The sequence below is a fragment of the Serinus canaria genome, chromosome 2 (genome assembly GCF_022539315.1).
Source record: "Serinus canaria isolate serCan28SL12 chromosome 2, serCan2020, whole genome shotgun sequence".
In the NCBI taxonomy this organism is placed as follows: Eukaryota; Metazoa; Chordata; class Aves; order Passeriformes; family Fringillidae; genus Serinus; species Serinus canaria.
The window spans coordinates 46,976,356-46,998,940 of NC_066315.1; the positions used below are offsets into that span (position 1 = coordinate 46,976,356).

General features: G+C 38.5%; 1 protein-coding gene across 2 annotated transcripts; it reads right to left on the reverse strand.

Moving 5' to 3' along the window:
- Positions 1–784: 784 nt before the first annotated feature.
- Positions 785–21,194, reverse strand: HERPUD2 (HERPUD family member 2). 2 transcript variants are annotated; one of them, XM_018920691.3, is made up of 8 exons: positions 20,719–21,194; positions 15,275–15,352; positions 11,774–11,887; positions 9,645–9,799; positions 4,025–4,147; positions 3,401–3,724; positions 2,115–2,202; positions 785–1,792 (listed from the first exon to the last, which is right to left on the reverse strand). In XM_018920691.3, exons 1-8 carry the CDS (start codon positions 20,863–20,865, stop codon positions 1,631–1,633), a joined length of 1,191 nt encoding a protein of 396 aa, XP_018776236.1. In that variant the 5' UTR covers positions 20,866–21,194; the 3' UTR covers positions 785–1,630. The 2 variants fall into 2 exon arrangements, with proteins under 2 accessions (XP_018776236.1, XP_009094153.1); XM_009095905.4 differs by having other exon boundaries at positions 2,115–2,229.
- Positions 21,195–22,585: the final 1,391 nt, after the last annotated feature.

The following is a 22,585-nucleotide window of genomic DNA, read 5'->3' on the forward strand; positions in this document are numbered from 1 at the left end:
GTAGAAGTGAAAGGGAGAACACACATGTCAAACAGATGAAACTTCTTCAATGTATTCCAGAAGTAAGGCCTATTACATACAAGACACTTGTGACACTCATTTAAAAACATAAGTTTTTGTAGCATATCTTAAATTATTAGTCAAGTTATATGCATCTGCCAAACTAAAAAAAAGGTAACTTTTCATGGACAAGGTCTACCCATTTTATGTACATCTAGTAAAGAACCTAAACTAGAGCAGCTTTCTGTAGTACAAATAGGAAGAAAACATCATAATTAAAAATGACTTATTCATCATTGCTACCTATACAGCAAATAACATAACTGATACTTTTAAGTCTTAAATTTCTACTTCTCCTCTGACAAACTTGGGAAACTTAAAAGGTTTTCTTTGGGTTTAAAACTTTGCTGCATAGCAGTTTAACAAAAGCAAGTGAAAAATCAAACCCAATTTATCACTAATTCAGAATATTCAAGAGGTTTGCCCTGTACTTGAGGTCAAGCAGGCTTTACTTTGGTGGTAGTGTAACAGAAACTCTGCAGACATTTTTAAGTTAGAGAGCACACAATAACTTCAGAATTAAGAACAAAACTAAATGTACCTTCATGACTATGATTAAGGAAAGCAACCAAAACCCTGACATAGCACTCTGCTACTACTCTCTCATGTACCATTTTCTCAGTTTTAATTAGGTTAATGAAGTTAAAGAATATAGATAGTCTGCTGTTGAGAGCATACTCATAACTGTATAGACGCTGCTACAAACACATCACTTTGGTCAATGTCAGTAATGCCACCATGATAACTTTATTACACTCTCAAATTAATCATATCCTCATCCTTAAGGAGGCACAATTTAGCCATTTGCATTCAAATATGCATATAAACATCCAAAAGAGTTACCATAAGTTTTTATTAAAAAACCTAATGTACATGTTTTGCCCCAGCACAGCTACATTCTCCTTAAAAAGTACTGTATGTATCAAACATTTAAGTTTTATCCCATCGCAGCCAACTGTCTTTGAAGAGCTGTCAAATACCTCCAACTGTAATGAATGTCAGTACAGTCTCAAGAAAAAGCTCGCAGCTTTTAAAATGAAGAAGCTTACTACATTCTGACATGAAGACAACATGCCGTTAACAAGTAACCCTTGTGTTAACCGCATTCTCTCAGGAATTATATAAGTTCCAAATCCCATGTGAGAATTCATACCCTGCATCGAACACAAGATTCATTATTCAGGTAGAGAGCATTTGGAAAGGTCTGTCAACGTTCATACTTTTAACAGCTCTTTAAAGAGATAATGGTGCAGATTACATACAAGCTCTTTGCCTCAGAGTAAGACACATTTGAAATTAAAACAAAACATGGAAGACCAATATCTTTACATTTTATTCTTCAGAAAAAGAAGAATCTTTAAGAAAGCATTTAGTAGTCCACTTGTGCTTAAAATATTCAATGCATGAGAAAGCCAAAAGAAAAAAAAAACCACCACATTTTTGTACACCATGATCAAAAAGATAACATTATAAACTTTCAGAAATTGCACTGTATTTAGAACACTCTCTAGAATCTGCTCCACTTCTACGTATGGCTACTGAGGCTGCCTGACACAGTTTCTTTTCCACTTTAATTGCCAACCTGTGGAGGCCCTTCAGGGATCAGTGATGTGAAGAAGGTTGTGATAAAGGACCAAGCAGAAGCCATGAATCCAGGCTGCTGCTCTGTATTGCCATCTTCACCTGCATCTTCTCCGTTGTCTTCATCAATCCCATCATCCATAAGTCGCTCCTTTAAAAACAGAAATTGAAGCAATTCAACTGCTTCTTTTCAGAATTCTGACATAAGGTAACCAGCAGTATCTTCCTACATTAAGTGACTTCTCTCAGAACAACCTTCTGAAGTAACTAGCATGAAGAAAGTCTGTGATTGAAGTAGAGACAATCAGTAACTGTCAGACTGGAGAAATACAGAATTTAAGCAGCAGGCACAACCTGAGGACAATGCTGAAAGCCTTCTGGTTAAACCAACTCCATTCCACAAAAGCTGGCTTTCTGTCCAGCACACTTTACAATATAAAACATAGGAGTCTCAAAAGACTGCCCTTACTCACCATCTCTTCAAGATCAGGATTATTTGCATGCTGCCCATCACGGTTCACTTCTGCATTATTGGCTGCCTGTTGTTGGCCTCCCTCTTGCCTAAAGGGAAACCATCCAGCTTGGTGTCTATGTAAGAAAGCGGAACAGTTGAAAACCTCTCTTTTGAAAGGAACAAAAAGATTTTTCCTCTACAGCTAACTACTGCAGCAAATTCTGTAAGTATTTTCAAATGAATGAGGTTACATCTATTTTTCTGTAATTCATCCTTCTAGACTGAATGGCTATTCTTCAATGTCTGCATTAAGGTCTTGCTGTTCGCAGCCCTCAGTTCCAGAAGACAAATACTGCACCACAATTAGGTGATTAAATATGTAGACTATGGGTCTCCTCCCCATTTTTAAGCACTGAAGTTAAGTTTTCAAAGCCAGCCTTAATTTTCTTAGTTTAAATTTAATTTGCTGTGGAAAAAAGCAATTTAAATTTCATCTAATGCTTGAACCACGTCACCACTGTAAATAAAATAAGCCTCTCCTACGTTTCCAAGCATCTATATTCTGATTTCAATTACTTTACCTGTATGAAAGAACAGTCCTAGTTAGGACTGAGACTACAATGTAAGGAAACTCTTGGTGAATGAAATCAGTCCAAAATACCAAGCATTACTTCTGTTTTCCATTTCTATTTACATCAATAAGAACTTCATATGCAAAAAGAGGCGATGACAACAGTACTGGTGTTTCTCAACTAAACACAGAATGTGCTTAGGTCTTTATGACGTGTAGTTAAAATTTTACACCTCTGTATTTCTACCAGATCTAGTATCCCACTATTATAGTACCATTACCTTAACTCTGCCTAAGAAAACTTACTGCACACACCCCTATACGTTATTTTAGAAATACATATGAGCTTTGCTCTGCAATTTCATATCCAAGCAATAAGTTTATGCAAGAACATGCCTGACCTAATGAGCTTCGTCCCCTCACACCTCTGCTTTCTGAATTTTCATTCCAAAATGCTACATATGAACAATACTGATCAATTAATATCATCAATATGCAAGAACATTGTGTTTCAGGTATAAGAGGTATCCAACTCAGTGTAAAAACATTTTGAGAATTACTTTCTTCACACTTTTTCTACTTGTTTAAATTCGTTTTCTTAACAAACACATCCTACCATAAAGGAGCAGTGTGTAAATTTTTGCATGTGGATAATTTTTTATTTTAAATGGAATAAACATTAGCACCATACTCCACATCTCAGATTTGCAGCTATACTCAACTGTTGTACTCACAAATAAACCAGCAGCATGGCTCCCATTACCATGACAAACCGACTGAAAGAAGAATAGAAGTATACAATGCTCAGAAGAATTGCTGCTCTAGAGAACGTGTACATCCAGTCCAGCCAGTCCCGGTTGAAGTCCTCTTCATTCACTACTGGGCCACCCTGTGCATTCATCTGAACATTTTGGTTTACAGGCCTGTTTTCCTGGACGGCTACATTTGGCACTGCTGCAGGCTCATTTGCAGGAGCGTGTGCTGAATTTGCAGCCTGGGCAACTGCAGATCTTGCTGGCTCAGTGCTGGAAGTCACTTGGGCTGAAACAGCAGCTTGGCTAAAAATTTAAACATAAACCTGGTTTGTCAAAAAACATGCACCATAATTACTAAGCCTGTCTTCTTTGCTACAGTCCCAGATGTAATACACATCAAAACAAACTGCATTTTCCCTTAGAGTTTTATTTACTAAGGCATTAATTTAATTCTAATGCAAGACTAGATTTCATAATTTGCTGGACAAAACTTAGTATAAAACAGAGCTAGATAAAATAAACACTGACATTTTGATCCTGAAAAAAACATTTAATATATTCTTTTCACTAGTGTAGCTCAGTACTAAGATAATGCAGACTTACTATTGCATGTAGTACTGACGTACATACATCTGTTGCCACCATATCATCTGTAAGGGACTGAATGCAGGATACATAGAAAATCCAGCAGGAGCACCTTGGCCTGGAAACTGGTTGCCTATGTTGCTAGAGAACGATTTAAAGAAAAATATTCAGCTCTGAATTATGACATTTAAAAAGCGTGCTAGTATTAAAAAACAGTTAAAGTAGCATTTCTCCTCTCATTTGTTCCCCTAAAATAACACACTGAAATAACATACAGTGAGATCATCCAACCCATTCTAAAAAAGCACTACATTTTCATAGAAGAAATGAATAAGCAAAGTTATTTCCATAGAAAGAATATTTGGTTTTGTACTTAGTATGTCACTAGCTGCATCTCTGGGACAAATGTTGGAAATTTTTCAAGACTGTGCTAACTGCAGAAATTCTTTCATACAATTCCTTTCAAATTCAGAGGGCATCCTTAAAGGTCTAAAGGAAAAATTTACTATCTTCTATATCTTTCTTTTAGAAGCAACACCTGAAATATCACTGTGATGAGAGACCTGAAGAAATAACATAAGCAAAGACAACAAACTAATCTTTCAGATACAGCCTCTGAAGATTGCAACTAAGAGCACTGTAAAGGACTTACTTCCCCCGCTTCAATATTTTGAGCATACGTGATTCTGATTCACATGCAAGAGAGATAAAGCTCCTGTACATAAGTTTTGTTTGGTTTTGTCTGCTATTAGACTTCTTATCCTCTCTTACCTCCTAGAGCATATAGCATGTTTTGGCAAGATTTCCAACTCTTTCCCAAAAAATTTTGATGTAGTGAACTGCAGTAAACCAGGACATCTTTCAGGACAGCATGAGAGTATAAAGCATGAAGAAAAGTTTATTCAGACTGCAGGTAGCAAAAGCTGAGACTGCTGTAATTGTACTGCAGACTACACCTGTTCCCTAAGTAAGGCACTCCCTGCAAAGATATCACCAAGAGATTTCATTAGTCTACCAGGCATTCAGATATACACGGCATGCCCAGAAAGAAAGATGGGAGGAATACATTAAATCCATGTTACACATGAATAAGTATTGCATTGTAATTCTGGACAAGAACCTGCCATGCAACTCCATGACCTCTGCTAAAACTGTTATGTTCACATTTAGCCATAACCTGTTTTGACAACAGTTTAGGGGGAAAAAAAAAAAAAGGGAAAAAGTGCTTTCCTGACACCAAACACAAACTGAGATAGTCACAGGCATTATTCAAGGTTTACTTCAAATATTGAAAGGGTAACTAGCAGCCCTGCTATTTATTTATGCATAATTAATATAAGCAATGCCATAGAGCTACTGTTGAAAAACATTAATTGTGATTTACAGTTTTACAGTTGCAAGCTATAAGAAAGTGTTTTTCTATCCCTGGAACTGGCATGCACTTGGAAAGGTAAGACTCCTCCAAAATTCACAAAATATTTGACCTTAGAATGTAAAGATGATTTAAATATTCTACATGAGTGTCATTAAGTACTGTGCTGAGACAAATCACTGAGCAGTGTCTCAATTTCAAGCAGGTAGAATATCAGATGGGGTTTTGAACAAGCAGGATTACTCACTTCGACCTCAGTCAGCAAAAGCCTGTACTACTCAACTTGCCTAGGTGAGTTCTGAAGCAATTTGCCACTTCCTTTTCTCACATACAGATTTTAGGGTTCTTCCTTGTAACTGCTATGTTGCCCTCAAAAAAAGTTGAGAGGCCTTAGGCTAACAGCTTGCTCTCACAGATACATCTTTTAGAAATATTACTAGATTTGAGCCTCGCCTTTCTTTCAAACTCTTTTGAAAGCTGCTTTCTTGATGTCTTAAAGCTTAATGAAAGATTAAGTAGCCAGTCAAACAAGACAAACCACAGAAGTTCAGTTATGTCATGCTCTTTTCTTTCACATGATTTCTTTCACATTCAAATATTGTGGTGGTTTCTAATTTTTTTTACCCCAATAGCTTTTCTAGAAGACATGACTTTTTGAGAAGAAAGACTTAATTTTTCAAGACTTGGATCCATTAATTGATCAAAAGTAGACTGGCTTACAACTGGCTTCTGGCTTAGAATACTAACTAGTACAGCAGTATTTTCTTTGCTCATCAAATATCAAACGGAGGCAGATGTTGTCAATTATGCAGCTATTACAGCTGCCACGATGTTAAGTTTATGAAATTCAGAAACAACTCTTCACACTGTAACAATGTATTTCAGTGAGAAGAACCTCCACAAAGAAGAGGATCTTCTCAGCAAAGCAAGGCAGCTTGCTGTTCAAGGAAAAAGTAAAGTAGCACAATACTTTCTCCTCATCTTTTTCCAAAAGGAGGAGAAAGAGGTAGGAAGCAGAGTATATCAAAAGAATGGCAGCAACAGTGTAAGAACAAAGAAGCAAACAGGATCTGTATAGGCATTCCAAGGCTGGAGAACAGAGCAGACAACAAAAGAACAGTTAGATAAACCAGAAAACAGTTTTAACAGTAGAGGTAGCTTCAGAATATTCTGAAAAGAAACACAGTGCTCCTCAGGATGGCTGAACAGCACAAAACTCCTTCTTTTGGTCTATGGAAGACACCCAAATGAACTAACCAGCACTGAATTTGAAGGTAAGGTTATCACAAAGATACTGCTCACCCCGAGTGAAAAAACAAGAATTTTTATTCAGACTTAAAAGCCTGGAATATCAACTTCAGGCGGCATTTCAGTATCGTCTGCTATGATACCTGCTACTTAAAAGAAAATACAGAGCAAAGGTGACTGATGCAGCAATGTATTTATGGGCTAGAATATACTGCATGCTGTCAGTATGTCATTTTGTTGTTTGCTTTCAAACATCGCTGTGTGCACAACACAAAAGCATTTCACTAGATGGGCCACCCACACTTGACAAATGATTTCACTGCCTTGATGTCTCTTGTCTGTTTACTGCTTCCAAGTGCTCCCCAGTCTGAAATGTGAACCCTGTCCCATGTGTTCTGTTTGTACTTCTGCAGCATAGTCCCTGATCCCCAACAAAGTCCAAAGGAGCAGACAATGCTGTGCTTGCTCCCCACAGCTAAAGAATCACTTGGTACATACACAAACTATTTCCCCAGTCCTACCTCAAGTTTGGAATTCTTAAAAACAGCATTTACAAAAGCTTAAAAGCAATAGAAGGTTTTAATTTTTTCCCTGTAATACTTCAACAATCTAAACTAAATGCTATTTTCCCAAAGGATTTTCAACTCTCAAACTGCAGCTTTAAGCCAGGAGCTGAAAAAACATCAAAACCATAATTTAATCATCTAACATCCACACTACTTATTTGTACAAGTCAATCAAGTATTACAAAATACCCAATTAAACTGACTCTTACATAAATTTCAAACACCTGGTGATCTTTCCCTATCAGTAGTGCCTATATTTCATCATGCAAGAAGAGCGAGAAGAAAAATTGTTTGGTCATAAAAATAAAATAAAAATCAACAAAGTAACACCAGTTTCAGCTATGAATCTTCATTTTCCTAACAAGTCTTGATCTGCACATAAATTACATTAAAGCTAGACCCCACTGCCCCAAATGATGTTTAAGTGACAGCTAAAAAAAAGAGAGGGCATTTCTTACTGCTGGAATTCAAGCAGCAGTGCCTAAAAGCAAAAGCAGATGAATCTGAAAAGACTACTGAAGCATTAAAAAGGGTTCTTAAAGAAGCAAGCAGACTCCAGCAGGCACTGGGCAAAGATTATTTCAAGTTGAACAGAGCCAATACCCAACAGTCCACAAAGACCTACTTCAAGTTCTGACAGCATTCCATTAAAATATTTAAAAAAAAAAAAAAAAAGCCTAGGATTATTTAGAGTTCGTTTATTTTGGCATTTCTGTTCAGATTAGGAATGCACTCCTAGCAACCTCCAGTAACTTGCTCTTACTACAGTTCTGTTTGCACCACAGAATGCTCTTGGAACACCATCTGGATTCCTTCTGGATTACACAAAATTGAAATATGTGGGTGTACTGCCAATGCACCACAAACACAAGCAGGACCCTATTCCAGGTAATCAAGCTAGAAATAGTCCAAGTAGGACTGAAACCCTGAAATATGTACAGCCATGCCAGGTTCTCAGCACTTCTTTCAGTCCACAAATCCACTCCTCTCAATCCACACTACATGCTAGACATAGCAAGTCGCACACTTAGTATTTTTCATGTAAGTTACTCCTTCTTTCCAAGACAGCAATGTCTCCCAAACTGACACAAATTAATTCAGCTCAAAGACTAAATAATGGTTCTGCTGCTTTTTTGAAGTCCACAGCCTATTCAGTTCACCACACCTGACAAAAACTCACTCAGAATATGACTATGTGAAAAGCTAAATAGAAAAATGTTAGAGCTTCTTACAGATTAGTCATTCACACGACACATAATAATTGCTTCTGGAATTAATTTACATTATACCAACAGCATTCTTGATAGTCAACCTGGTGTCACCTAGCTTTGTCAGAAGGGCAAGCATGACCAAGTCTGTGAAGATGCATTCAGTCAGAATAACATAAGTCTCCACCCACTCTTGCCAGGAGATAGTACATTTCAGATAATAATAATAAAAAAATATATTAACAAATTCAAGATCAAAACTAGCAAGAATGTAAAGTCTAAGTCAACTCCAATGAGAGCATGTAAATTAAACTGAAACTTTACTAAGTTTTAACAGCTCTTGGCATCTGTTTTCTTTCCAGCAACAGAAGCAATGTTACTGTTAGCACATTCACATTTCAGGAGTTTTTGTTTCCACATTCTCCAAAACAGGTTTCTAGAATCTATACAGTACTGGGAGAACACCTTGTCAGAAAGTGCTCCCTGAAGAAATGACAGCTATCATCTCAGAACACACCATCCTCCTGTTTTCCCCTTGGAAGAAGCTACTACTACTGACAACAAAAACATGTTTAAGCAGCTGCTAAGGTCACATGGCTTAAAATTCCTAAAGCTGCTTTTTAAGCACAAAAAAAAAAAAAAAAAAAAAAAAAAAAAAAGAACAGAATTTTAATAGTTATGCAGTAACAGACCTGTTCTAGATTTGGTTACCTTTCACTGGTATACATGAAAATCCTTAAACATTCTGTTGTACATACACAAGCACTACATGTACTCAAAATACCTGCATATCATTTCTACAGTTGAATCAAATATGGAGAAATGAAGAATTACATCTCTTATGTGTACAAAACTAGAAACCATCATATTCTGCTAAGAATTTAGTGCTGATTGCTAAAATAAAGGACAGAAAAGACTACCAGAAGTAATAATTCTATCAGTTACATTACTAACTACATCCACAACACATATTAAAGCTGCACTTGTCCAAGAAAATTGAGGGCAGGAAGCATAAAGCAAAAGATCAAAAACAGCCTGAAGGGGAGCACCAAGAGCACTTCCTCTTTGACTGACTCCGGGCTAAAACCACTAATTTTCATATGAAAACTTTTCTAATGCGACTTACGCTTCCAGGTGAACTAGCCAAATGGTTTTCCAGACTATGAAAGAAACTTAATTGCAACTGAACATTTAAAGCACTGTAAAGAATATCAAAGAGTGAGGATTGCTTCAGTCTGACTTACCCTTGCATTAAATAAGGGAACTGGTGGCTTGGCATGGGATTGCTGTGTGCTTGCGGAAGATTACGATGCCTCACTCCATCTGCACTAGTGTTCAAAGATGTAGAAGCTTCTTGGTTTGTGGGTGAGGCAGCAGTTGATCCAGAACGGTCTAAATTCTTAAAAATAAATAAAATCAAGGTTGTGGATCTTTGGCACAGTTATAAGATTTACCACCGTGTCTTTAAAAAAAACTACTTGCTTTAATGTTTTGTCACAAGTTTTACTAAGAGTGTAAACACTGGGTAAGTCTTCTGTGGTTTTACTGGTTCTGCCAAGCCTTAGTAAAAACAGAAATTCAAAATTGCACTCAGGTGCAAGAGGGGGGAAAAAAAAGAATTTTTCAGAAAGACTCAACACTTGATAGTTTCCAGAGAAAACCACAAGTCACTGGGAATCATAATTTCAAAAAGCTGAAGCAAACTAAAATTTAATTGAAATTTAGCAGGAACAAAAACTCTAGTGGCTATTGTTAACAGAAGTAACTGCAACTTCAGGATATGACTGTCTTCAGAGACAGTGGCTTAAAACACCATTCCTCTACCCTTATCTTTAGTTACCCCTTCTACCGTTCACCCTCTTCACTGTGCCAGCTGCCCAATCCAAATTGCTGCGCTCATCACTGGAAGGGGGCTATCAAGGGGAATAGGGAAACAACCAGGAACTACTCAGGCTCCAAGGAACACAGCTGAAACTAGTGTCAGACCTCTGATCCCTGGCTTTTAAACTGCCACCGTAACAAGATTACAATGGGGCCATTGAGATGCATTATTTCAGTTGTAATAAATCCCCAAATCCTCTTGCTAAGAATTACTGCAGTATTTACTTAGTAAAAAACCCTCTTTAACTTTGACAACTCAGGAAGTGAGGAGGTGCAATTACTTAAGACATCTATACCACAAAAAACACAAGAAAAATTTACCACTAGACAGTAAGGGTGGGGAGGAATAAAAAAAAACAAATAGAAAGACAAAGGCCATTCAAGTTTTAGGTTCAGGCTGTTTCCTCCAAAGTACTATGAACTTATCACTTTGCAAACTGCCTGCTTTAAGCAGTCATTAATACAGTCATTCAAATACAACACTGATGACTGATGTACACAGCAATAAACACTTGCCAAGCAGGCCCCCTGTGTCCTGCCTGTGAACAGAAATATAAATAAAGCCTTTGAAAAGATGTTGTAGCCACAGTCCCCTCTCTACCATTGCTTAAACTGCTCATGTTTCTGACTGTCACACAGCAGCCTGACACCGGCCATATCAACAGCAGAATGAAGGCAGACAGTATCAAAGGGCATTTCCCATATGCTGACAATCCACATACCTCAGATGAAACACACCCACACTGGTACTGTATATATCCCTTTCTGACTAACCTTCAAGGGTTGCTTAGTGATACTGTCAATTCTGGAAAAAAAAAAAAAGAACTACCAAGTTCTCAACAGAAATCGTAACTGCTTTTAAAACACAATACAACCAAAGACCACCATCATTTTCGGAGGGTGTGAGGAGGGGAAGGCTTAAAACACCATAAGCAAACACGTTTTGTAAACAATTTAACTAATAAAAGTGTTAAGAACACTTGCTACTTTTGACTGCCTTACAGAAGCTATGACTAGTTCCAAGTTCATACATGAATACTGGCCAACTCCTGTCAAACAAAAACCTGGCCAAGTTCCACCTGTATCTCATGACAACAGCAATATTTTGACTGGTCTCTCAAATTTTCACAAAACAAATCTCAACTTAGTTTTTCTAAAATTGGGAATACACTCTGCAATTTCTGCCAAAGATACAGAGATATGGAGAGAAAGGAAAGCATACTTTGCAACACAGTGTTAAAAAGAAAGAGTGGCTTAGAAAAAGTAGTGCTTTATCATCTAATAGACATAACTACTACAATCTGGAAAAAAGCCACCTTTGTTTAAATAAAATTACATCCTTAAATAATCAAGTCTAATTGTACAAATTCATATAGCATGCTCTACTTTCAACACACCATTTTACAGACTAATATAAAAAGTTAAAAGAGAAGGTAAAGGCAAGTTTTCTTAGCATAGAAGGAATTCATGTCCTGTGTATGAAAAAACTCACTGAGCTACTGCTGGAGGTTGACGCTCCGTGGCCTTCTCTACTGGTGCTGGGTTTTGGAGAACTTGGGGGTGTCCGAGATGTACACACCAGGTGAACCATATGATATTCATCTTGCTAAAAATTAAAGAAATCAAAGAGCTAAAGCAACAATATTGGAGAAACTTGCAAGTAAAAAAAAAAAAGTCTTTAAAAATTCAAAGTTGTAAGCACTAAAGAAACATTATAAAAAAGAGAACATAGAGCAACACTTGAGTCCAGCACAAGAGAATCCTACTGCTTTGCAACAAATGTCTTCTTAGAAGCTGTCCACAATAACATATGGAACATTGACTTTACCTCAGTTTTCCCTAAAACCGTAGTACAGCAGAACCAATGGAAGAACCCCAGGTAAAGCATGAGGAAGTGTATCACAAGCTTTAACTTTTATTTTGGAAAAATCTCACAACTTTTACAGGGCTAAGTTTACCTAAAATTAGGAATGCTTACATTTGCACTGAAGTCTATGAAGAGTGTTGTTGAACAGAGACATCAGGGTACATGAAAAATGTAAGCACTGGAATTCCACAAGCAGACCAAGACAGAAACAATGCACCAGCCACTGCATGTTAGGCTTGAGCCAAGCTTGGCTAAAGCCTGACATGCAACTGAAGAGCCCCTGCAGATATTCCATGCTCATGAAATGCTATTCAAAGTGCTCGGTGGGGCTTGAGTATTCCCAAATATTTGAAAATGAGGAAGCAAACACATGCCCCAACTTGAAGCCATGTAGCAAGGCCATGCCAATTCTGCTGGAACATGCTCACCCCAAATCTGAAGGCCATAACTTCAATCTGAAGCTATTTCACTGTACCAAATTAAAACACTCCCTTACATGGCCATAGCAACACAACAGCTATGGCTGCATATTTAAACTGCACACTGCAGCTTCCTCAGTAACTAAATTTTAAACATGAGGAGCAACAAAAACACCTCTCTATCTCTTCTGAAATCAGCATGGTGCAGGCAAGCTGCCATTTTTAATGAGATGACATTCAGAAAATCTGCATTTGGAGGGGTTTTTTTAAACTATATATAAACATGCTATAACAGCCATTTACCTATTTTTATGGCTTCAATCTTTAAGAATAGAGAAAAATAGATAAATGCTTTTATAGACCACTATGCATTACTGCTAGCATAGCCAAAGCACACTCAGCCATTTAAACTCCTTCCCATGAACTGGCCCCTAACCCCAACACAGTCTCACTGCTACATTAAGCATAACTTCTTACCAGTCAGTGAGAGCAAGGATCAGAAAGCACTGAACACAGGTGATCAGCACTTTGGCCACATCAGAAGCCTTTAACCTAATGAATCACCCTCTTCCTAGATAAGAATTTATGCCCCTGGGAAAGGCAAGGAAAACTAGACATACGACTGGTAAGCCTGCAGCATACAGCTTTATTAAATGTGGCAGTTTATTGTAACATACTTCTATTCATATGTAATGTGTTGGACACCACTGTGCTAGAAGAGTGTCACAACTTCCAGCCTTGAGGCATTTTGTGTTGGTGAAAAAACTGGTCAGTACCAAGGAGCAAGTATCACAAAGCTAAACTCAGCAATTCAGTAAGTCTTCAGATATTAGGAATTTATAGATAATCCAGTAGGAAGATTTTGGCAGAGAATGAGGCTGAATTTAAGTTTAATCATATTTTTCCAAAAGCTCTCAAAAGCTTTAGCACAAAAACTCTTCTTCCAGCACAAACTTCTAACTCTGTGCTTAAGACTGATATGTTTTCAAATTCACTGAATTTCTTTAACTACACCCAAGGCCTATAACTGCCATTATTGACATTTAAGCATTATGCCAATGCTCTTAAGTCAAGCACAGCCCCTGATGATGAAGGAAGACATTACTTATGAAGTTTCTCCTCTAGCACATAAACAAAATTTGAAATTTTGTTTTCTAAAGTCAGTGTGCGGCAAGCAGGCCAAGTGAAATTAATCATTTTGTACCTAGCAAGCAAAACTAAGCTTTGAGATAAGTTTCGTAACCATTTCCCTGAACATTTAAGTGGCACAGTGCATACACTAGTTTGCCACACTCCAGCTTCAGTTTTCTAGTAAACCTATACATAGTAAACTGCAAACATCTTCTTTGGAAAGAAGTTTAACCCCATTTAATAAAATCTGTTTCAGAATAAAGTTTATAAAGTGTTATAGTCTGCTGAAGCAATACTCAAGACTCCTCTGCATCTGTTTCTCAATCTAAATAATGACGTTCAGGTGCCCACTTTCACTAAAGCACCATCCATATTTGGAGACTTTCCTCCACAAGAAGTCCTAGAATGTGACCCACACACTCTTGCAGCCTGTAGATTAATTTTTACCTCAATACATTACAGAAAACTATCCTTACCAACAGCCATGTAGTATGTCATGGAGTTCATCCATTTCGTAGAATTAAAAACTGTACAAGGACCTAAGGCCTTTCCCCAAAGAAAGCTATTGATTCATTCTGAGCTGCTTACAAAGAATTTAGACAACTCAATATAATGCATCATGTTTCCTGTCACCATCAAAATTGAAACAAATATAATCTACTCTAAATATCTTGTTCCATGCATTTTTAAGACTTCCCTAATGTAGTTATGTCCTTATTACTTGGTATCATTAATACAAGCTATTTGAGCCAGTTTGAAAACCAAGGGCATGTATTCCAAGACCACCTGCATGAGATGTCACACATATTTAGAATTGGGATCTAAATGTTGACTGAAGAACCCAAAATTAGACTAACAGAATTATTTGTTCCAATAGGAACCAACAGCATTTTTTAAAAAGTATGAAATTAAAAGAGTAAGAACCAACAAAGTTTCAAACATCATCGGGAATGGTTAACAGCTGCCAAATCAAAACCAAAAAAACCAACAGCCTTCCTGGGAAATTATTCAGGAATTGAGAATTCTTGGTTCTCATTAATTAATATATTACTCTTTATCTGTTTATGCAAATGCCATTTTTGACATAAATTCTGGATTTAAACCTCTTTGAGAATTTAAATGATGTCCCAAATCAACACAGATATGCTGTAAAATTCCATTTACGTTACAGTGATAACCGTCCAAAAAAGTCAAGGCCAGGTTGGAGCTCTAAGCAATGTGGTCTAATGGGAGGTGCCCCTAACCAAAGCAGGAGGGTTGTAACTAGAAGATCTATAAGGTCCCTTCCAACACAAATCATTCCATGATTCTATGATACAACATATCACTTGCTTGGGATTTAGCATAGCCTACTTGCTTTCCCACCAACTGGAAACATGCCTCCTCAATCCACAAGTATGATAATACTACACACAAGGCAGACTTGACAATACATTTTCCAGAACACAGCAACACTATATGGTTACATCTCTCAATACAACAATGAAAATTTTAAGTTAAATGACACAAATTGAAATTTCTATTTCCCAAAAACAGGATTTGATCAAATATTGTATGGTTTTGATATAAAGCTTACTTTTCTGAGAACATCTTTCAGCTGCAGATGATCAGGAAGCAGTCTGCCAGAATACACCAGTCTCTGATCCTTTGTAGACTAGGAGATGGGGACAAAGAAAGGAATTTAGTTTTTTTCCTGCTGCACAGGTATATAGCTGGAGATAAAAGGAATTTTCTCATATGCAAATATTAAGTCAAATCACCAACAGACTTAAAAACACTTCAGAGGCTTCACAAGTCCAACTCCACAAGTCCAAATTACTTCTGAAAAAGAATTATGCTATTAAGCACTCAGCAAGAACGCCATAACAATTAACAACACTTAAGGGTAAATGCTTGTCAAGAAAACTTTCAAGTACATTCAAAAACTCCTGTCTTTTAGTGATTTGTCCTTTAACCTGCTCCTGATCCCAGTCACCTTTTGAAAATATAGATGGAGAAATGGCTGGGGCAAAGAAAATTAGAAAAATGGAATGCCAATTAAAATACACAGAAGAGCACACATTTTAGTCTTTTTCAACAAGGACTTTCTGTTATTAGTCTTTGCCCCCACCCTCAAACCCCCTGCAGAAAAAAAACAAAAGGACACAAAACCACAAATAATATCATTACAAAAAACAAGAAGGAAAGCATTAAAAAGCAAGAATCAGCCTAAGTTCTTTTTCGTAAGGTAGCCTTCCAACCTGGGTAAGCTTTTTTCCTATTCTTACAGTTTCACAGTTTAAAACAATCTAGTATTGTAAACAATCTAGTATTGTAAACAAAGATTTTATTTATTTTTTTCAACAAATGATATACTGTTCATATTTTAATAACTTTGGACTATCCCACACAATAGAAATAAGAACAGAATTATTTTAAAGGAAACTATTTTAGGTGCCTATCTACAGTAAGATGTCCATTATGCTAAAACAAGGAGCATACTTGTTCAAACAAAATAAAGAAAAACAAACAAATGCTAAACAAAGAAATCCAGCCTAACAGCAGTGGAACAAACATGCATTATCAGTATGAACTATTTGAAGAATTTCCCCATCATACAAACACCAAGCCTTACACCTCTCCTCTTCCTATCCCAGCCATCTGCTACCCACTCTGCAGTCTCATTCACGCTAATACGAAGACAAATAGCTGAGCCCCAGATGTCTGTGATTAGGAAAAGCTTTCACAGAAGTTGTTTTGACTTATTTTTTTCTTGCAATAGCCTTCTACAGATCTCAAATAATTTAGCAGAAGACATAAATGTTACGAAACTATTTGGGTTTTTTTTTTTAACCTGGAAAAAAAATGGTCATATCATTAGAACAAAACAGAGATACACAAAGCAAATAATGCTAATAAGTACTCAGTAAATCTGAAGCTTTAACTATTTTCCCAAAGCCATACTAGCCATTCATGATTAAGTACAACTTTCTTTAAAAAATAACCTGTGAAGAACTGTTTATCACTTCTATTTAAGAGTAATTTTCTCTACAGTTCTGCACTTTTCTTTATTTTTAATTAGTGGCCTTGGACAGTATTTTTACATCTCCCAACACAGGGAACTAGTTATTTGCAGCTCAAATTGATAAAATACTTCAATACATTCAACAACAATGCTGTACTATTTCTATTTACATTTAAAACAACAAAACAAAAGCCTGACTCATGTCAGTAACTTCTTTTGAGGTATACCATTTTGTTTCTTGCTTCAAGCACAAACAGGCTACCAGCAGAATGCAAGCTTGCATTCTGTGTTTGGGAAAGGACTGAAAAATCAGAATTTAAGCAACAAGATTAAAGAAAACTTTAATTTCCTGTAAATTGGAGACTTGTTGCTTTAGACTGACCAGTGCAATCAAAAGAAAAATTTTAAGAATCCTAGTGTCTGAATCTGAGACAGATTATCTGGAGATTATTAAGAACAGATAAGCACTTAAAACAAGGAAATCCCAAAAGCAAAAACCCCTCAAACTCCAAATCTTTAAATCATTATCCAGCATAGCACTAGACTGTTGTTTTGCCTGTCTCATTCTAATGGGGCTTTCTACATGGTCACTTTCAATTGTTCTCTTCAGTACCTCATGAACCAGCCCCTCTTTCATCCCCTCTAATTAAAGCATCTTCTCAAACAAGATACAAGTTACTTTTAAATATGAGTATTATACAGAGGTGAAAATGGCAAGATTAAAACAGCCCCTCAAAGCTGACTACACAGCCTTCAGTAATGCATTTAAACTCCCTACAAAACCACAAATGAAAAGGTCAAACATATGTTGAATACTTTAATGGGGAAGATGAGGGCTTAAACCCCATACTCCTCCCTTCATAAAATAAACAACTGTCTGAGAACTAAAGCATTATCACCTGCAATTCTCAGGCTGAAAGTCTGCAGTTCTGAAAAAGTTTTGTTGTTTTTTTTTTTTTAATGCAGATGGAAGAAGAGTAATAAATGTGGAAACATAGTAGCTCACATATATGCCAAAGTGATGGAAAAGGCATTCAACTCATCCTCTGCCAGAGGAAATTTCACTACCCCATTTCCTGCTTCAAGAACAGGACACTCACTGCTAGCTGAAACACTGAACTGTGATGGAAAAACACCTCAAACCACAAAATTAGAGCAGCCCCATTTTCAGAAGAAAGCACATGGTATGAGAAAAAATTATTCCAGAACCTAGAGTGAGACGCGAGACATGCCAAAATCCAAAATGTATGTATTCAAAACTAAGAACTCCAGAGCTACTGGTTTGGAATTTTTTTCTCCATTTTTCATGCAAGAGTTCTTTTGCAATGCTTAGTCCAAACTAGCTATGCCCAGCGCGTTACCAAACACCAAACCTAAGACAGTGTAGCAATGTTCTGTAGGAACACAGGTGATCTCTGAGCTATTCAGTTGCAGCTACCAGACAGGTATTATTTTAGTTCACTAAGCCTCTCTCCCATTCTTCCATAGCTAACAAAAATCCAGACAACCATATCTAGTTAGAACTGTAGGCAAATGCTAGATGACAGGTACTGTGGGAAATGAGAAACAGCAGTTTTAAATTACTGTTTATGGGTGTAATCAATGCAGCAGTTAATGCACTGAAGGTAGGGTCTGCCAGATGAGACACCCAGGCTGATTTTACAAGAGCCTTGTGTTATTCTACATAAGTATTTCATTTAGGGACATTGTAACTGCAGTACTCCAGCTGCGAAAACGAGTCCAGTCAGGGAGCAAAAGTATTGACAAATGTGAATCTTAGTTAAGACTCACAAACATAATTTAACACTCATCTGAACCTATTTAGCTTATTCAAGTACTTACTTTGCAAAGTGTATCAACTTAGATAACAACAAAACCAATCTAAAATTGCCTGTGTTTGAAATTTGTATGTATTTAGGCAAGCAATTTACACAAATGAATCTGGAAAAAATCCCAAACAACACTGTCTCAAGACCTAATTTCTCATTTGACTATTCTAATCACCTCACTTTCTAAATACTCTTAATAAATTCTATATTTAATTAGGACACTTCCAGTTATCATAATTTCCTGATTAATTTACAGATGCACATCCTAGAATGAGGTTCAAGGCACACAGTAAACTTGAAATACTGTGTACAGCAGTGACAGCAAGTGACTTCTGTTTTACAGCCTTCAAGAACACTCCAAGGCCTGTAGAGTCTCTGTGTTCTGATGTATTCCCACCACCTTAAAATAGAATTGTAATAGAAATTATTTCCAGGACCTATATATTGAGGGAACAGAGAAATCAAGCTTTTAACACTGATCTGGTTTAAAAGGGAAAAAAAAAGGTGAGGGGGAGGGGAGCTCCTAAAAGCAAAAGGACTTACATTTGAAAAAAGGAGTAGCATTCAAAATATATCAAGCCAAAAATATACTTTTTGATTTTACTATACATAGGAGCCATCCTATTAAACACCTTTCTCCTCTCCCATGTTATTACTTTAATTTGAAAGGTCCCATGAAATAAAAATACTGTGTTCAATTATTACTTAAACTGCAAGTGCAGTAAATCCAAATTAAATTGGAATTACTGAGATAGTTCTCATTAAAGAAACTCCCCATTCTTTAAACCAGAACAAACGTCGGTATGCTGAACTAATCATGTAATACTAAGAGGCGTGTTGAGGAATGTATTTTCAACAGAAGAAAGATGTTTCAGGAAACTGAAATTTAATACCATACTGCTGTTTAAGGCCTACAGTGCAACACGAAAACCTCTTGTTCATTTTGGTTCTTTCCTTTCTGGAGCTGAATTTAGCAGGATCATTCATAGGATGAGTAAGAAAACTAGTGTTTCACAAACACGTCACTGGAGGAAATTCTAGGGAGGAGGACAAAGTAGCAATCAGCTGGAGTGGTATTTTTGTTTTCCACAGCAGATAGGCTCTTTCAGCAGAGAATTACCCACAGCAATAACTATATTCACAAACTCTCACAACTGTTTAACAGATGTCAATGTACCAGTGACACAGACCAAGCTGTTGGCTGCTTTTCTTAATCTTTCTCCAAAAGGCAGAAACCTTTTTTGAGACAAAGCAACCATTTTACTTTTCTATTTCAAAAAAAAAAATAACAATAACAGTAATTCCCCTACTGAACTAGGTGAAAAACAATTTAAAATATAAATGCCACCTTCTTCTGGTGTGTTCTAAAGCCTGGTTATAGGCCCCACATGCTGCTGTAGTTCTCATACACTTCCCAAATTTTTAAATATACCATTCTGCACGACTGCCATTCTACACATATACAGTATTATCACCTACTGCCTATGCGGTTTTCATAGCTCCTTTTAACTGCCACATTACAATTTAAAAGGGATTCAGATATAAATCTTATTTCCCTCAGAAACAAAAAAAGCTATAGGTATTAAGTTTCAAAATACGGTCACAGCTGTCATACAAGTTTGTATAACACCTGGCAGCAGAATTTTCAGCACAATCTCAAGAAAAATGGCTTTTCAAAGAGGAAATAATTTTGGAGGTTGTTCAACTACGTAATTTCAAAGAATTTTATGAATAAATACCCATCTGCTCCACACCTCAGGGAATTCCCCAGATCGTGTTAACCCTAAGTATATCACTTGTACTTTAGGACAGACAGAACTCTTAGCCAGTGCACTTAGATTTACAAAAATCAGTCTCAAATTCAGTTAACTGAGATACCTAAATCTCAGTTCCCAAATAAAAGATAAGTGAAGCATTAGTAAGCATCTTTAGCGATATCGCCTTTCAGGATGCTACACTGCGATCTTGTCACACGATGTAAAAGAGCAGCTTCATATTTGTTTCACTGCCAACTTCCCTGAAAGCAGAGGGCCGGCCATCGCCTTCACGCCGGTCACTCTCCGGCAGCAGGGCTCGTGTTTGTTTATTTAACAAGGCTTAAAGGAAGTCTTGACCGCCTGTCCCCAAGTCGCCGCAGCGCCAGCCTCAGCGACAAGGCGAGGGAAAAGGGCTTGGCCAACAACTCACCGGCTTACTGGGGTACACCTTGGAGAGGTGGGACTTCAGCTTGCCCACAGTCCACTCCAGAAAGCAGCTGATGGTCTGGTCGGTGTATTTCTGGTTGGGGGCCTTGATGATGAGGGTCACTGGGTGCTCCACCACGCTCTGGTCCATGCTGCCCGCGGGGCCGGCCGGCCCTGCCCGCTCTCCTCCTCCTCCCCGGGGACACGACCCGCGAACCTCCTGGGGGCTCCGGGCGGGTTCAGCGGCCGGGGGCGAACTTCCCGGGGGAGCTGGGGGACCCCATCTCCGCGCTGGCACTCCGGCAACCGCAGCCACAGGAGATCACAACCTCGTCCACCACGCCCAAGGAAGAAGAAGAAACAACGCGGCACCCGGAACACGCCCGTTCGAACCAAACCCCTCCGACAACAGCTCCACCTCGGCCTCCGGCCGCTGCCGCCGCGTAAAATGGAGGCCGGAAGCGGCGCCGCCGCTGCCCCCGCCCCCCGCCGCTCCCGCCCAGCGGCACCCGGGGGCGCCCGCGGGCCGCAATGGCGGGCGGGGGCTGAGGCCTTGGGCCGCGGTGCGGGGTGTGGGTGTTCGCCGGCTGCTCGGGTCGCTGTGCTCATTCACAAGAAGGTCTCAGAGACTGGAAGGCTTAAATGCTTCTCAGCATGGGAATTAAAGCTTTGCTGCTTGTGGGTCTTGCCTCCGTCACCGTTGCGTGGGAATGCCGCAGTGTAGTTAGTCCAAATGCCCTTGTGAGGTCAGGAAATGCTATTTTATAACCAGATTGGAGGCCACTGAATCACAAAGAATCACCAAATCACAGAATAGTTTGGGTTGAAAGGGATCTTAAGGATCATCTGGTTCCAAGCCCCTTACCAAGGGCAGGGACATCCTGCAGTAGGACCGGGTTGCTCAGAGCCCCATCCAGCCCGGCCTTGAGCAGTACCCGGGATGTGGCACCCACAGCTTTCCTGGGCAACTTGTGCCAGTGCCTTGCCACCTTCACAGTAAAAATTTTCCTTCTCGTGTATTTAATCTAAACCTACTCTCTTTTCGTTTGAATTCATTCCCCCTTGTCCTGTCACGACATGCCCTTGTAAATAGTCCCTCTCCAGTTTTCTTGTGGATTCCCTTCAGATACTGGAATGCTGCAATTAGATGACCCTAGATCAAGATTTCTCTTCTAAACCAACCCCACTATCAGCCATTTTTTTCTAGGAGAGCTGCTCCATCCCTCTAATTGTCTTGGTGGCCTCCTCTGGACTCGCTCCAACAGTTCCATTTCCTTCCTGTGCTGGGACCCCAGAGCTGGATGCAGCACTACAGAAGGGGGTCTCATCAGAGCAGAGCAGATGGACAGAATCCCTTCCTTACTTTCCTGGTCACACTGCTCTGGATGCAGCCCAGGTCACGTTTTGCTTTCTGGGCTGCAGATGCACATTGCTGGGTCATGTCCAGCTCCCCAAAGTCCTTCTCCCCAGGGCTGTTCTCCATCCGTTCATCCCCTAGCCTGTGCTGATACCAGGAGTTGCCCTAACCCTGATGCAGCACCTTGCACTTGGTATTCTTAAATCTCACTCAATTCCCATGGGCCCACTTCTTGAGCTTGTCCAGCTCCCTCTGGATGGCATCGCACCCTCACCCAGCTTGGTGTCATCTGCACTTTTGCTAGAGTGCCCTCAGTCCCTTTGTTTATATCATTAATGGAGTTATTAAATAACACTTGTCTCAATATGGACCCCTTATGTTGCTCAAGAATTCTGTCTAAAACCATAAAATAAGCTTCTGAATTTCCAGGTTAGCACTGCAAACTTTTAATCATCAATGTGGTTTTTCAGTTGCTGGGAATAAAATACTTTAAAGGATGACCATCAAGGTGGAT

Excerpts from the sequence above, each read along its gene's own strand:
- HERPUD2 (XM_009095905.4), bottom strand. The coding sequence starts at position 20,865 with ATGGACCAGAGCGTGGTGGAGCACCCAGTGACCCTCATCATCAAGGCC. Across the intron at positions 3,725-4,024 it reads CGTCAGTACTACATGCAATA|CCAAGCTGCTGTTTCAGCCC; the intron begins GTAAGTCTGCAT and ends TTAAATTTTTAG. Across the intron at positions 2,230-3,400 it reads GCCATGCTGCTGGTTTATTT|ACACCAAGCTGGATGGTTTC; the intron begins GTGAGTACAACA and ends TTTCTTACATAG.